Below are 14,862 nucleotides of genomic sequence, written 5' to 3' on the forward strand. Positions count from 1 at the left end.
GGGTGACCAGGCCTGCAGGGGAGGGCAGTTAGGGGCAAACAGGCTGGCAGGGGAGCAGTTAGGCATCAATCAGGGGAGTGGTTAGGGGGTGATCAGGCTGGCACGCAGAAGCGGTTAAGGGCAATCAGGAAGGTGGGCAGGCGAGCAGTTGGGAGCCAGCAGTCCTGGATTGTGAGAGGGATATCCGGGATTGGCCCTACACAGGCAGTCGGACATCTCTCGAGGGATCCCAGACTGGAGAGGGTGCAAGGTGGGCTAAGGGACACACACCCCCGTTCACGAATTTTGTGCACCGGGCCTCTAGTAAAAATATTACACAAAATCTCCAAATCAGTCAGTTTCCATTTCTGTAAACTTTTCATAAAAGATTGTATAAAGGTGATGAATGCTAATGATCAAATTTTGGTCTTGTTATATCATATATCCATGTTGTATTTATTTTCCATTAACAATAATAATTCCAAACAAATAATAGTTTTGACACAAAGAGTAAGTGTTCCTGAACATAAATATTTGCTAAAGAGAGGCTAGATATTTTTCCAAAAGTATCTACACTAATAAAAGAGAAATATGCAAATTGGCCATACCTCCGTGGTGCCCACAAGCCAATCAGGAGTGAGCATCAAAATTAACCCAACAAATATGGTGGGTTAATTTGCATATGCAGGCACAGAGGGAAGACTGAAGGCTCTGGCCTGAGCGAAGACTGAAGACTGAAGACGACTGAAGATTGAAGACTGAAGAGGCTTGTCTACTCCACTGCGGCCAGAGTGGAGAAGCCAAGCCTTGCTGCAGCCGGAGCAGAGAAGCCTAGCCTCGAGTCTTCTCTGCTGCGGCTGGAGCGAAGGCCTGGGTCCCGGGTCCCGGAGGAAAACCGGTGCCGGCAGCCAGGGGAAGGAAAGCTTATTGCACGAATCTTCATGCAACGGGCCTCTAGTTGAGATATAAATTAAACAGGATAAAAACTGTAACTATTAGTACTATCCAATAAAGTTCACATTAGATTGCATAAAGTGACTATCTTTTTTTTTTATTGTTTGAAGTATTACAAATAGTAGTACATATATGTCTCCTTTATTTTTTTTTTCCCCATTGACCTCCCCCCGGCCTCCCCTACCCCCCAGCACATGCCTTTACCTGCCCCCCCCCCCCAGTGTCTTGTATCCATTGGTTATGCTTATATGCATGCGTACACGTCCTTTGGTTGATCTCTTACAGCCCGCCCCCCCGCCCCCCCGCCCAACCTCCCCTGCCTTCCTGCTTTTTATTGTTTTTTTCTAATTTCTGTTGACATTAAATTTGCTTACTCAGCAACTAAGTATATGAATACATCTTAGAAACAAAGGTATTTAAAAATAATTTGAACAAAAATTTTTATTGAATTGATCTAGGATTGTAACAATCAAGAATGTGGTCAAATTGATTTTAAATTATTAAGATACACAGTCAAGTAAATATACCATACAATACTTTCTGAATATATTTTATTGAAGAAACTAATTTGTTTCCAAATAAGTTCTGATGATAAAACGAATTGAAAGGTTTAGAGAATCTTCACATATATGAAGCATGGTCAGATTCTTATTATCTTTCCTAGTTTGTAGAACAAGTGAGATATTAAAAGATATTGGGCAAACAATAAGAAGGAAATAAAGACCATTAAAGGATTTTAAAAACAGACTCATAAAGAAAGGTATAATTAATAGATAAGGATTCTAGATACTTCTCTGAAATTATTTAAGAGAAGTCCCTAAGCAGATGAACAAATGTATATGTAGGCAATAATACTTAGTTTTCATTGAAGCTATTCTGAGAGCAAAAGGTAGTTGTTTAATCATAAAAAATGAAATATTTGATCATATGAATGTTTAACTATACTGTAGGTTTCTAAGATAAGGGTAGCTTATCCTTTTAAAAAAAAATCATCTAAAATCAGATTATAACAGCAGGTATTTCTACTAATTTCAAATAAATTAGATAACTTAATATTCAAGAGAATTGAGGGAAAGAGAGGGCTAGCATTTGTAATTATCTTGATTATACTGTCTGGTGTCTGCTGCCTTTTCATCTTACTATCAACTGAGGTCTCAGTGTGAAATTTTTAACCATTAATCTTCTGGAGTGCACTGCATTTGACTTTATATTACTTCAGAAACTAAGAGGAGTTGAAAACCATGAATCCAGAAAGTCTAATATGTTTTTTGTCTTGGTATTTAGATGAAGAACCTTTTTTAATTCTTGCTGATCATCACGAGATAAGAAAAATTAACACCGATGGCTCCAACTACACCCTTTTAAAACAGGTATGACATTCCCATGATGATTTCATACTATTCATTATGGGTACTTTAGGTATGCCCTAGAGCCACAGATATATCTCACAATTTGAATTTATGAAATGCTATTCATAAATACATGCATATATGTATATGAGATTACTATAAATTTTATTTTGTTTGAATTGTCCAGGTGATGCTCTGAATTTGTCACATCACACCATTTCAAAGAAAGTAAAATATGCAAGGTATAATTTATGTAAGAGAGTAACTATTTCAAGAATAGCTAGAGCAGAAAAAGCATAAGATTCTCTTTTAAGGCGTTTTGTGCATTACCAAACTTGCCCCCACCCCAACCCCCTTGGTATTTAAAAATAAATATTTATCATAGAATTCAAGTTTCTGTTTATAACCAGGAGATAAAACAGGATTAATGACCCCTAGCCTTTAAATTTATAAAAAGCAAGGGAACAAAAGTGTGATTGTCACTTAGTTAAAAGGTTGTGATTGTCACTTAGTTAAAAGGCACATGTTTTCAGTCTTTACCCTCTTTATCTCCCAACCCATCCCAAGACCCAAGGGAATCTGTTTTGAGGTTTGAGTTCTATTGTCAAAATATATTTACATATGTTATTTGATATGAAAAGATAAAATTTCCATTTTATGACAAGATAAAATGCTATGACTTGCTCTTGTCAAATTTTTTCCATCCCAGTCTCAGTGAAAAATAGCATAAAATTAAATGATTAAAACTAGAATGGCTACTACAGGGGGCCAGTTCACTGTGCCTCAGACCGTTGGAAGGCCGGACTATAGTTTAAAAAAAACAACAACTATGAACAAATTCCTATGTGCACTGTGGGCCCGGGACGAGTCGGCTGCTAAGCAGGACAGGCAGCGGCACCTGGCGAGCCAGATAAATGTCCTCGGCGGGCCGCATGTGGCCCGTGGGCCGTAGTTGGAGGACCCCTGGACTAGAGGAATCACATGTAGTTAGTTATAGCATCTTTTAATTGTCAGAAGAAATAGCTTCTTTGGAATTATTTAGCTTGTATCTGTTGTGCTACAAAGATCTCATTGCCCCAAACTGGATAATAATGACATGCATATGTGAAAGCACTGTTTAGAACAAGTGTGCCAAAAATAAGGATATTTCTTGTTCTTATAGTGTATTTATGCTGGCATTAGGCATAAGCCAAAAAAAAAAAAAAAGGCCATTGATATGGTAATTTTTCAGTAACACAAAAAATACTTACTTAGAATTATTTTTTCCCACCCAACTGATGGATTTCTTCATTACTGCTATTAGAGTTTCATTCATTTTGCTTAATAATTTAGTCTTATTTTAATGGTAATCTCTCATTAGCAACTGTAATATTGATTCTTCATGACAGAGTTGGATTTTCCAGCTTTCCTCTAAGTCACATTTAAAAAAAAAAAAGGAAAGAAAAAAAGACAGTGTACCCTTGCTAGGCTCACATAGCTGAATGGCCTCCGCCTGTTTAACAGCTGCCACTTTGACATACAGCCCATGCTTTCCAAATCCACATAGTGCTCAAACTTACCATGTGCTTGCCACAATATTCCTGCCTAATTCACAGATGTCTGTGAAGTTTAGACTCTTTCTCTTGAGTTTGGAAGAGCCACCAACATCCATTGGATCACACTGCCCCTCACCCTAATTCTGAGCCCTAAGGAGATTGAATAAAATATTTTCATGTTTCTTAAAAAAACTAAATTGAAAGCTACTTAAAATGTATGAGTCAGACAATTATCTCTTTTTTAAAAAATATGTTTGCATTGATTTATTTTTATTTATGTATTTGTATTTGTTTTGTTGTTTTGTTTATTTTGTTTTGTTTTTAGAGAGAGAGAAGAAGGGAAAGGGAGAGATTGAGAGAAATTGACATACCCCAACCTGGGTGTGTGTCCTGACTGGGAATAGAACTAGCGACCTTTCAAAGCACAGGATAATGCTCAACCAACTGAGCCACACCAGCCAGAGCCAGACAACTATTGCTTTAATGAATATCCCTAGAAAAAAGTTCAAGTAGATATAACTTTTGAAATGGAAGAGTTTTTGCTGGCCAAATGATCCTAATATATAAAAGAGCTAGGTGCCGTCATGACCAAACAAACAACTGGTCCACCTCCCCTGCCCCTGAGCTGCTCGCCATGAGTGGGGGTGGCGGTGGACGGGATTGAGGACTGTTGAGTGGCAGTGGCAGCGAGTTTCACATAGCAGTAGCAATCGCGGGGTGGGAGAGTTTCATGAAACAGTCGCGGGGTGGGGAGAGCCTCACAGAGCAATGGCAGATTCGGGGCTGGGGAGTTTCAAAGAGCATCCAGCAGCGAGCTTCGTGGAGTGGCAGCAAGCTTCGCGGAGCAGTCGCATGGCAGGGGGAGCCTCGCAGAGCAGTGGCAGGGTTCGGGGGGAATTTCATGGAGCAGTGGTGGGGTGGGAGGAGCCTTCGGAGCAGTTGAGGGGATGCGAGCATCGTGGAGCGTCCAGGGGCGGGGAACTTCACGTAGTGTCGCAGGGTGGCAGAGGTCAGCAACGGAGGCCAGGCTAGGCCTAGGGGCCCTACCTGCGCACAATTTCATGCACACTGGGCCTCTAGTTTTCTATATTATTTAACTTAATTTTTTTAAAATGTGTTTTTCCTCAACTAGTATTCATTTGAACAATATAAAGTGTTCTCTTTAACATGAGAATTAAAGATTTAAAAATGTTAAAAATAATATCCAAATTTATACCATACATTTGCAACACACTTTCATGTACCTAGATTCATCCTTACAATAATAACCCGTCTAAGTAGGCAGAAAAGATACTATCAGGGTGAAAGGTCAAGCAAGTTGGCTTATGTCACACTGGAATCTCAGCAGAAGACAGATGGGAACGAGAAAAAAAGCTATAGTGGCAGGAACTGGAATTAGGAGAAATGGCACTGGTATAAGGCATCCTCCTTGAGGGAAAGCCATGGTACTGTGTAGCCTAATTTTAAGCTTATAGAAAAAGTACAGAATATTGAAAATTATCTTTCTCTTGGAGTAAATCTCTATGTCCTCCCTTACCTTACAAGTTAAGTGTGCCAGTCATTAATTCCTTGTATAATCTCTGGAAAAGGGATATGTTTATTTTCTTTTTACTATATTGTTTATTGTTTTCATGGTGTGTGTGTGTATGTGTGGTGGGAGGGTTTTCTTTTTTGCCTTTAAAGAGTTATTGTCTTAGTTTATTTATTTTTAAATTAAATTTATTGGTTAATAAAGTATATAGTTTTCAAGTGTGCAATTATATGATGCATCAACCGTATACTGCATTGTGTGTCACCACCCAAAGTCAAATCCCCTTCCATCTCCACATATTTGACCCCCTTTACTCCTCCTCCACCCCTTCCCTCTCATGACACCATACTGATATCTGTATCTATGAGTTTTTGTTTGTTTTTCTTGTTTGTTCATTTGTTGCTTTCAGTTTTATATCCCACATATGAGTGAAATCATATGGTTTTTTACTTTTTCTGTCTGATTTATTTCATTTAGCATGATATTCTCAAAATCCATCCATGTAGTCACATGTGTACATGGGTTGTTTCTTTAGCATGTCTTTGTTTTAGACTGTGCTATTTTAGGAAGTCCTCTTTTTAGGATACTCTATTTATAAGCTCAACTGAACCACAAATTTAACTAAAATAGCAACATGAAAGACCCATAACAATTTCAATGGCGCTCCTTGCTTCATTTTCCAACTCTGTGGCTCAGGACACTTCTATTGATATCTCTTTTGTTGTTTTTTTTATAGCTAATATGTTATCAGAGATTGTTCTTAATGGAGCAAAATTACTTTTCTCTATGCATGATTTAAGTCTATTTCATATAACTAAACCACTTTAATGCACACTTTCAGATAGCAGTTTTTTTCTTTTTTCCCCTGGTGGCATAATTTTAAACTATTGCCTATCACTAGTACCTAAGTGGGGATGAATTTTATATAGTTTTATTTTAAAATATATTTTTATTGATTTTAGAGAGGAAGGGAAAGGGAGAGAGAGATAGAAACGTTAATGATGACAGAAGGTCCTTGATCTGCTACCTCCTACATGACCCTTACTGGGGATTGAGCCCATAATAGGGGCATTTGCCCTGACTGAGAAAGGAACCTTGACCTCCTGATCCATAGGTCAATGTTCAACCATTGAGCCATGCCGATTGGGCTCAGATAGTTTTCTTATGAAAATAAAAAGGGAGTGAGGAAGATGAGGAAGCTCATGAGGACTCTAAACACCTGTGCTTTTGGAAAGCATTTGTTAATGGTGACCATTTAGCAAGGAAATAGAGACCCCACAACTAAAGGTAAGTCTTATTTCTAGTTTTGACAGCCATCAGTTTGAATACATCATTTCTGTTAGGGACCATATTTTTACCATAACTTTGTCATAGCATTGCAGAAATACTCAAGAACTTCTAGGAAGTAGAAAACCATTTTTCCATCTCAGAGATTGTCTACATATACAGACATGGGTAGAAAACAAAAGTAATTATCTCTCCATATTTAACTCAATAAAAATAAATGGAAGACACCATCTTTGTTTTAATTATTTTATTTATTTGGGAATGTTTTGTGTAGGTCAGTGGTCAGCAAACTGCAGCTCTGTTGACTAATGTGTTTGCCAACCACTGGGATAGGGGCTTAATCACAAGGAACAACAACAGCCTGTAATTATTGGAATAGAGAGTCTAAGTCAGTGGTCGGCAAACGCATTAGTCAACAGAGCCGCAGTTTGCCGACCACTGGTGTAGGTGATTAGGGAAAATGCTTTACCCTAACATCTTGAATTTTATACACTGTTATTAGTAACAATCTCAAGAAATGTTATAGCATAAAATTTAACAACTGGTAGAAAAAAATTTTAGCCTATGTAGTCTAAAATATAGTTATAGCTGGCCAGCTATAACTTATATTCATTCACTACATTTAGAAAATATACTTTAATAATATGGATTGTAGAAAGGAAAATTAATCAAGTAGCTTTTCCATATGTTATCCAATTCAATTCGAACAGTGCCTTTTATTCCAGTAAAATTGAATAGAGAAACAAAACACAATTTCTTAAATTAATCATCTTGAACCAAAGGGTGGAAGTATTTAGCTACAGAAATGAAAGAAGCAAATAGAATTTTGATGAAACCAAAATTATCTCTGAAGCCACTGGGATTACTCTAGTTTTTAGACATTATTTTGACCATACCTTGCATATGATTCTACAGAGAGATCATTGCACTGCTTCTGTGTGGATGACTTGTAAAGTAGTAGAACAATGACAAGTTTGGCTAGATATATATGTCAGAATTCAGAGCTTCAATTTCTTTGTGTTACAGCTTTAATTTATCATAGTGGGTTTGCTAAATTTGGATTTGGATATTTATTATATAAATTGATTATTGTAAAGAAAGGAGAGTGATTTTGCATGACTGGGGATAGTGGGTAAATTTTTGCTAAAGTTAGAGACAAGTTTCTCTCAACCTTTTCTCTATTAAGCTCTAATTTATCCATCGCTATCTGAATTGTAAGCCTATCACGGAACCTTAACACATTTACCTTATTTATCTGGTGAAAAATCATTTGAATGTAAGAAATATTGTAGACTACTATTGTAATGATTATTTGTTTGTTTGTTTGTTTGTTAACCCTCACCTGAGGATATTTTTTCCCATTGACTTTTAGAGAGAGTGGAAGGGGGTGAGAGAGAGAGAGAGAGAGAGAGAGAGAGACATCTATGTGAGAGAGACACATTGATTTGTTGCCTCCTGCATGCACCCCAACCGGGGCCTGTGATGAAACCTGAAACCTGGGTACATGCCCTTGACCAGGAATTGAACCTGTGACACTCAGTTCGAGTGTTGACACTCTATCCAATGAGTGACACCAGTGAGAACTGTAATGAATATTTTAAACCCTCTACAGAACTTGGAATGTATATTTTAGAACATTCATTGGTTCTGCAGAGGCAACGTTCTAGATGTGTACACTTAAGTACATTTAGTTAAGAAGTTCTCCAGTTTTTAGCTTATGAATATATTTTTAGTGAGTGTTTTGAATCTGTGACTAGAATATTAGTTTAGTTTTTTTTAGCACTTATATCATTACTTTGATTACTAACGTCAATAAGAAGTACACTTGCATATATTTATCTGGGCATAGTGAGGAATTTATACTGAGTCATGTTTGCTTCCTTGCATCTCTTGTTTATGAGCAATGGCATACAATTCTGTGGGGTTAGGCTATTTCCATTTACCTTTATAATCTGGAGCTGAAGAAAAATATTTTGCTCATGTTAAGCCAAATAAAAGCATCTGACTTGAACCTATGATCTTATCACCGTCACTACTAGAACACAGCCCTGCTGAGAGAAGAAAAAAGTCAGTATTTGCCAAAACCTTCTCTAAATTGCTTCTATACACAGGATATCCTTAGTCTTGGAGATGGTCAGAAAGAACTAAAATCTGAACATTAATAATTTGGCCTTCGCCTGTTTCTCAAAAAGCATTATATAAATCTAATACAGTGTCATTCTTATTATCAAATTGCAAATTTTGAGAATACATAATGAAACAATTCACATGTGGTAAATACCATCCTTCCTTCTCCAAACCAAACCAAGGCAAACAAAATAACTTATCTTCCTGAAATGCTAATCCTTAACTATAAAACTAAACCTACTAATAAATGATTCTTAAAATAATTTAATACTAAACTACAACTTTAGGGTGAATATTGATATAAGCAACTTACATCAGCTATAAAGATATAGTAAAGATCTCTCAGGGCCTTGCCAAGTGTCTGCCATATCAAATTATTTTTTTGATCCATAAGAATTCATATACTAATAAACTATTCAAGCATTAAAATGAGTTAGCACAATTGAAATTCTGATCTAAATTTTATTGGTCCACTGAGGTAGTAAATCTATAAGCCCTAACAATAGACCTGAATTAAATGAATCCCTAAGCAATCATTTGAACAATCTAACATCTCAGAAGACTCCCAGATGCTGGTGCACAGTGATCAACAACATCAGTCAAACAGCAGAACTACTAACCAAAGATCTGAGGCATCTAAAACCCACCGGCTGAATTCCTATCTAGTTTAGTTCCCTGCTCAATACTGCAGACCAAGAGTCCGAAGTGAGGCTTTTCCTCACCACGCAGGACAAAAGATATTGACTCTCCACTTCCTCTTTGGTCAAATACTCTCCTAAGGTTATGACTTTAAATTCTAACATGGCACTGTGTTGCCTAAGGAACCACTGGAAGCATAAAAGGAGGAAAGGGGGAAAAGTGTATTTATCCAGAGACAAAAGATTTTGTAAATAATAAAATTTCTAAATTGTATTTCTGACTTTAATCAGATGGCTCTCCAGGGATCATCATAAATCATCAGGGATCTTTAGTTTTTCCCATTTAGATCTGTGATCTTTTCTAGTTACTCTATAGAACAGATGATAATAATGACATCAAATGTATCTATACCAGCCATGGGCAAACTACAGTCCACGGGCCGGATCCGGCCCGTTCGGCTGTTCTATCCGGCCTGCGGAGCCAAAAGAGCGGAGGGTTCTCTTGCTCTCCCCTCCGCTCCTTTACTTTGAATTTATATTAGTTCACACAAACACTCCATCCATGCTTTTGTTCCGGCCCTCCCATCCAGTTTAAGAACCCATTGTGGCCCTCGAGTCAAAAAGTTTGCCCACCCCTGATGTATACTAATAAAGAGCTAATATGCTAGTGGTCAGGATGCCATAAAGGGTAATGACCAGGTCATTAGCATATTAGCTGGGGTGTTGCTCCAGAGATGGGGTGGATATGGGGAGGCGCCTGAAGGAGTCAGGACCATCCCATGCCAGGGAGGGCAGGGCTCAGAGCCCATAGCATCCCGCTCACCAGTCCGTCACCACCCACTGCTCACACTCTGAGTGCCCCACGCCCACCTGCCAGGGGAAGGAGCATAGTGCAACAGGCAGGAGGCTTCCACACTCTCCTCTGGTGCCACGACAGGGCGAAGCCACCACTTTGCTCCAGAGACAGGGCGGAAGCGGGGAGGTGACCAGAAAAGGCGGGACCAGCCCGAGGCGACTGGAGGGACTGAGGGCAGGGCTTGAAGCAGCCAGAGAAGGCCAGAGGGTTTGGGGCTGGGCCAGGTGCACTGGAGCTCTGTGTGGACAGATTCGGGTGTCAAGGCAGGGCTGAGGTGGGTGGGTGGCGCTACACAAATTTGCGCGCGGGGCTCCTAGTATTTAATATTAACCTACGGTGAGAGTCTTTCACTTTATCTCTCCAAAAGCAAGTTGTTGTCTCCCCCCCCACACACACACACTTTACTGGCTATTTGCTTACACCATTATCTGTAAAAATTCTGAAATTGTTGTGGCCTGCTTGTAAAATATTTTCAAATAACTAATGCAACCTCTTAAGTGTATAATGCAGGGAAAATGTAAACATATGATGCTTTTAAAAAGATTTGATCGCAAATGTCACTCATTGTAATAGCTATAAGTATTCAAAGGGAGATAGAGACTCTTATAAACTAAAACATTTAAAAATAATTTCTACTTAACTATTCCTTTTTATTTTTTAGGGATTAAACAATGTTATTGCTGTAGACTTTGATTACAGAGAAGAATTCATCTACTGGATTGATTCCAGCCGACCCAATGGCAGCCGCATAAATAGAATGTGTTTAAATGGAAGTGATATTAAGGTACCTAAACATTACAACAATGGGATTATTGGATATTTTATTAGCATGGTTAAATTAAATAAAAAATGTTATTTGAAGGTAATGATGCAACTCATAGAACATATTAGGTTGGTTTGCATTTCACATTTTATAAAGTAAATTAATACATAGTTTAAATGTGAAATATGATCCTTTCATTCTTATATTTCATTATAATGCTATTACTTGAAATAAGGTAAAAATCAAATTGAGTAAATAAAATTTAGATTCTTATTCACAACCCTAGAAAATGTGATGGATGATTCCAGCTTGAATGATTAGTGCCTTAGATTTAATTGTGTTAATTTATATAAAAGAAAAAGTTGAGACAGAGTATTTGTAATTGAAAAATATTAATTATTAAGTTATAGATTAAAATTATAGCACAATTAAAATTAACCTACTATAGATGGAAATAATTGAATGCATTTGTATAAAATCATGAATGTTCTGATTAGACAGCATCATAATTAAATACCTGTTACCTTCTAGATATGAAATATTTGGTACCATTTCTGTGTTATCTCAGGTTTTAAAATAAAATTATTTAAATACTTTAAATTGTGTCATAACATAGGGTTACAAAATGCATCTTTTTTCCTCTGGGATTAATAATTCACTGATTTTCATTTTAATGGTCATACATGACAATTTTCCAATTTGGAATTTGGGAGAAAGAAGAAAAGATGTTGTACAATTCAGTATTGTAGGTTGATATTATTAAATGCTGAAAATGTTCATGTTGTCACTTTATATCTTTACTATTTGTGGTTATTGGGAAAGGATAACTATAAAAATTCAATGGTTTTTTGTCTCTAACTATGTTTCTATTGGTTTCTAAGCAGCCCCATGTTTCAATTCCTTCTTTCATTCAGTCCTCAAAGCATGAAAAACTCAGAAACAGTGCTCATATATTTTAAGAATTTTGTATTATTTTATATGTGTCATATTTGTATATAAAAAGCTTATATTCTTATTATATTTGATATTGAGATGGGTTAGAATTGAGCACAGTAGTTGTATGAGAATAATTTCCCTTTGGTTATGTTGGGTTCTCCCTTGTATTTTTTTCCATTCCTGTAGTAGAGCATTTACATAAGGGCAACAGCAGTTGGGGGAATGGTAACTGCTATTGATATCTCCCCTAGAACCTGTTAAAGATACATTTCAATAATTTTTGTGTGGGTATGTCTTTGTGACAGATTTTTTTTTGCCCCAAATTTTAAGAGTACAAATAAACTAAAATGAAAATGTGATCAATATTTATGTGGCTGTCCAACAGCTGTTTTTAAATTTGAGCATTTCTTTCTTAAAACTGCATGTAATTTCTGAGGGCCTGATTACATATTAGGTAATTTCTCACAAATGAGTAAGTCATTTTATTAGGATAAATCGTTCTGTTTTATGCCTATGTGAATTTTATTTCTAATGTTTAAATAGAATTCTATTATCTCTGTAAAAATCAAGAAGAAATGTTCAGTTCTTATTCTAGGCATTTACACTGTTAACTGTTTAAATTCTTGTTTTGTTAGGTAGTGCATAACACAGCTGTTCCCAATGCGCTTGCTGTTGATTGGATTGGAAAAAATCTCTATTGGTCTGACACAGAGAAAAGGATCATTGAAGTATCCAAAGTCAATGGCTTATACCCTACTATACTCGTTAGCAAAAAACTGAAGTTTCCCAGGGACCTGTCTTTAGATCCACGAGCTGGGTTTGTAACAAACACTGAAAATCTTAAATTAAGAATTAAGACTGTGAATTACATTTAATGTGACAAATCCTGTTCTGTGTGTTTTAACGTGGAAACCAATGTAAAGTGTGAATGTGTAGAAATCTTTACTGAGGACTCAAAAATAGAAATGTGACTATCATAGTGAAATAAAAAATGAAAGTTATGGTATTTTACAGCAAGTATATTTTAAAGTTCTAAACAAAAGTCTTTCTAACTAATCAATAAATGTATTGTGAAAATGCAGAAAACTTACAGATTTATTTGATTTTAATGCATTTAAATCTTGGAGGAAAGGCAAATGAAGAGCAAATTCTTGGATCACATTTTGTATCTATGTGGTAGTCACAAATGATAACATTTCTGTATCATTTTAGAGCAGGAAACATAAGTAGTATCCATGGATAATAAACAACAAGGTGCATTTTACATACATTCAAAAGAAATAGCACGGTGAGAATATCAGGAAAGATTCATATTGGAGCTGTGTTTCATTTGCATGCCATTGTGAGAATGGAGAAGAGGTCATCAAAAAAGTCAAGGACAGTAGGCTGGAGATTACAGATGAGAGATGAACACACATTAAGGTGTCAAAGCTGTCTGGTGTTTGTTTGCTGAAGTTCCATAGATTATGATCATTTACTTTCAATTATGTTGTTTTGGTAAGTAGAGAAGGCATATATTTCTATTGTTCTTTGCACTATAATTTAGAGTAATTACCTACTCCAAAATGATCTCTGTAGAAGTTCAACCTACTCACCACACTTTCTAAAGTAAGGATTTTAGAGAAGAATTTGATGTTTTAAAATAGTACACTATAGTGCTCTTAATTTTTTTGCCACCTAAATTAATTTCAAATATGTTTCACTAAATTATTGTTTTTATCATATCATATGCAACAATTCAATTTTGCTTCTTGCTAATATATTGACTCTGTGTTTTTGTCCCTTATTTTGCAATTGGCAGAGTAGTCATGTCATAGTATATTTTACAGCTTAATTTTAAACATTATTTTGGGTAAAAGCAGTACCTAATAGAGAACGCTTCTACTATAAATATTGTTCTATTTCCAAAGTAATGTGCAAGTGTTAACTTTTCACTATCAAATTATGTGACCATTTTGTTACCTTTTATAATATTTTCTTTACTATGGCAATATACATTTCAAGAGTGTAAATTCTGTTTTATCTGAGAGACTGTTTCTACATGAGTTTCAATATAATATGACCAGATGTACTAAGTTTGGTTACCATCATCATTTATTCATAAGAATGTAAATAATTTAATTCCTTTTGTATTTTCTGAGAAGGTATTTATTTTCCTGTGTCCAAACCATTGTCCCTTTCTTCAAAGTTAATGTAGCTGGCTTAGCTTCTCATTTTATACCATTCAAGATGCTTCATTTTCTAAATGAAAAAACATTACCTGTGGGTAACAGTAGTCTTATGGAATTTTCTAGTTATAAATCAAAAACTGAATCCAGTTTTGTTTTATTTTGCCCAGATCCCAGTTATTACCTCATAAACTGAAAATAGTCATAAGTTATCATCAACATAAACCCAACCATCAAAAGTGTCATTTTAAAAAGTGAAGTATTGAATTATTATAGAGATTATGAGAGACTCCCTTGATTTCCTTTTTTGATAATATTTGGGTTCTGATATGGATATGCCATATTATAACCAAAGAAACAGATAAAAATTTGAAGTTTTTATGAAACAGTAAAAGCCACCTATTCTAACAGATAAAATGTAATGACACCTTTTTGTTCATGCTGTTTTCCTAGCTCCCCTGAGGGAGACAGTAGGGCAACCTGGATTTTAGCTTTTATGAGGTGAGCGTCAGGCTGAAAAGCCATAAATGTCCCCAATATTGTGCAATCCTGCTTCCAAAATGGCAGCTGAAATGATAAAATTATTTCGTAAAAAGTGCAATTGAATCTTTCTACATTGGATTACCATTGTTATTTGCATATGTTTTGAAGATGCCAACAGTACTGACCTCTGTTTCCTTGAGAAGTGAGATTTCTGTCCTGATATTCAGTGAGGAATTGGGCAAGGCTTTGTTTAGGG

At 36.2% G+C, this 14,862-nt stretch overlaps 1 protein-coding gene across 2 annotated transcripts in view; it reads left to right on the plus strand.

The window, feature by feature from the left end:
* The window catches only part of LRP1B (LDL receptor related protein 1B), a 1,782,191-nt gene that overhangs the window by 1,530,733 nt on the left and 236,596 nt on the right, over nt 1-14,862 (plus strand). For both annotated transcript variants that reach the window (XM_080670835.1, XM_080670834.1), the window contains exons 57-59: nt 2,218-2,303; nt 10,918-11,040; nt 12,591-12,772. In XM_080670835.1, coding sequence (XP_080526961.1) covers nt 2,218-2,303; nt 10,918-11,040; nt 12,591-12,772 — 391 coding nt within the window. The remainder of the gene's footprint in view (nt 1-2,217; nt 2,304-10,917; nt 11,041-12,590; nt 12,773-14,862) is intronic.

The sequence above is a fragment of the Plecotus auritus genome (assembly GCF_963455305.1).
Source record: "Plecotus auritus genome assembly, chromosome: 5".
Classification (NCBI taxonomy): domain Eukaryota; kingdom Metazoa; phylum Chordata; class Mammalia; order Chiroptera; family Vespertilionidae; genus Plecotus; species Plecotus auritus.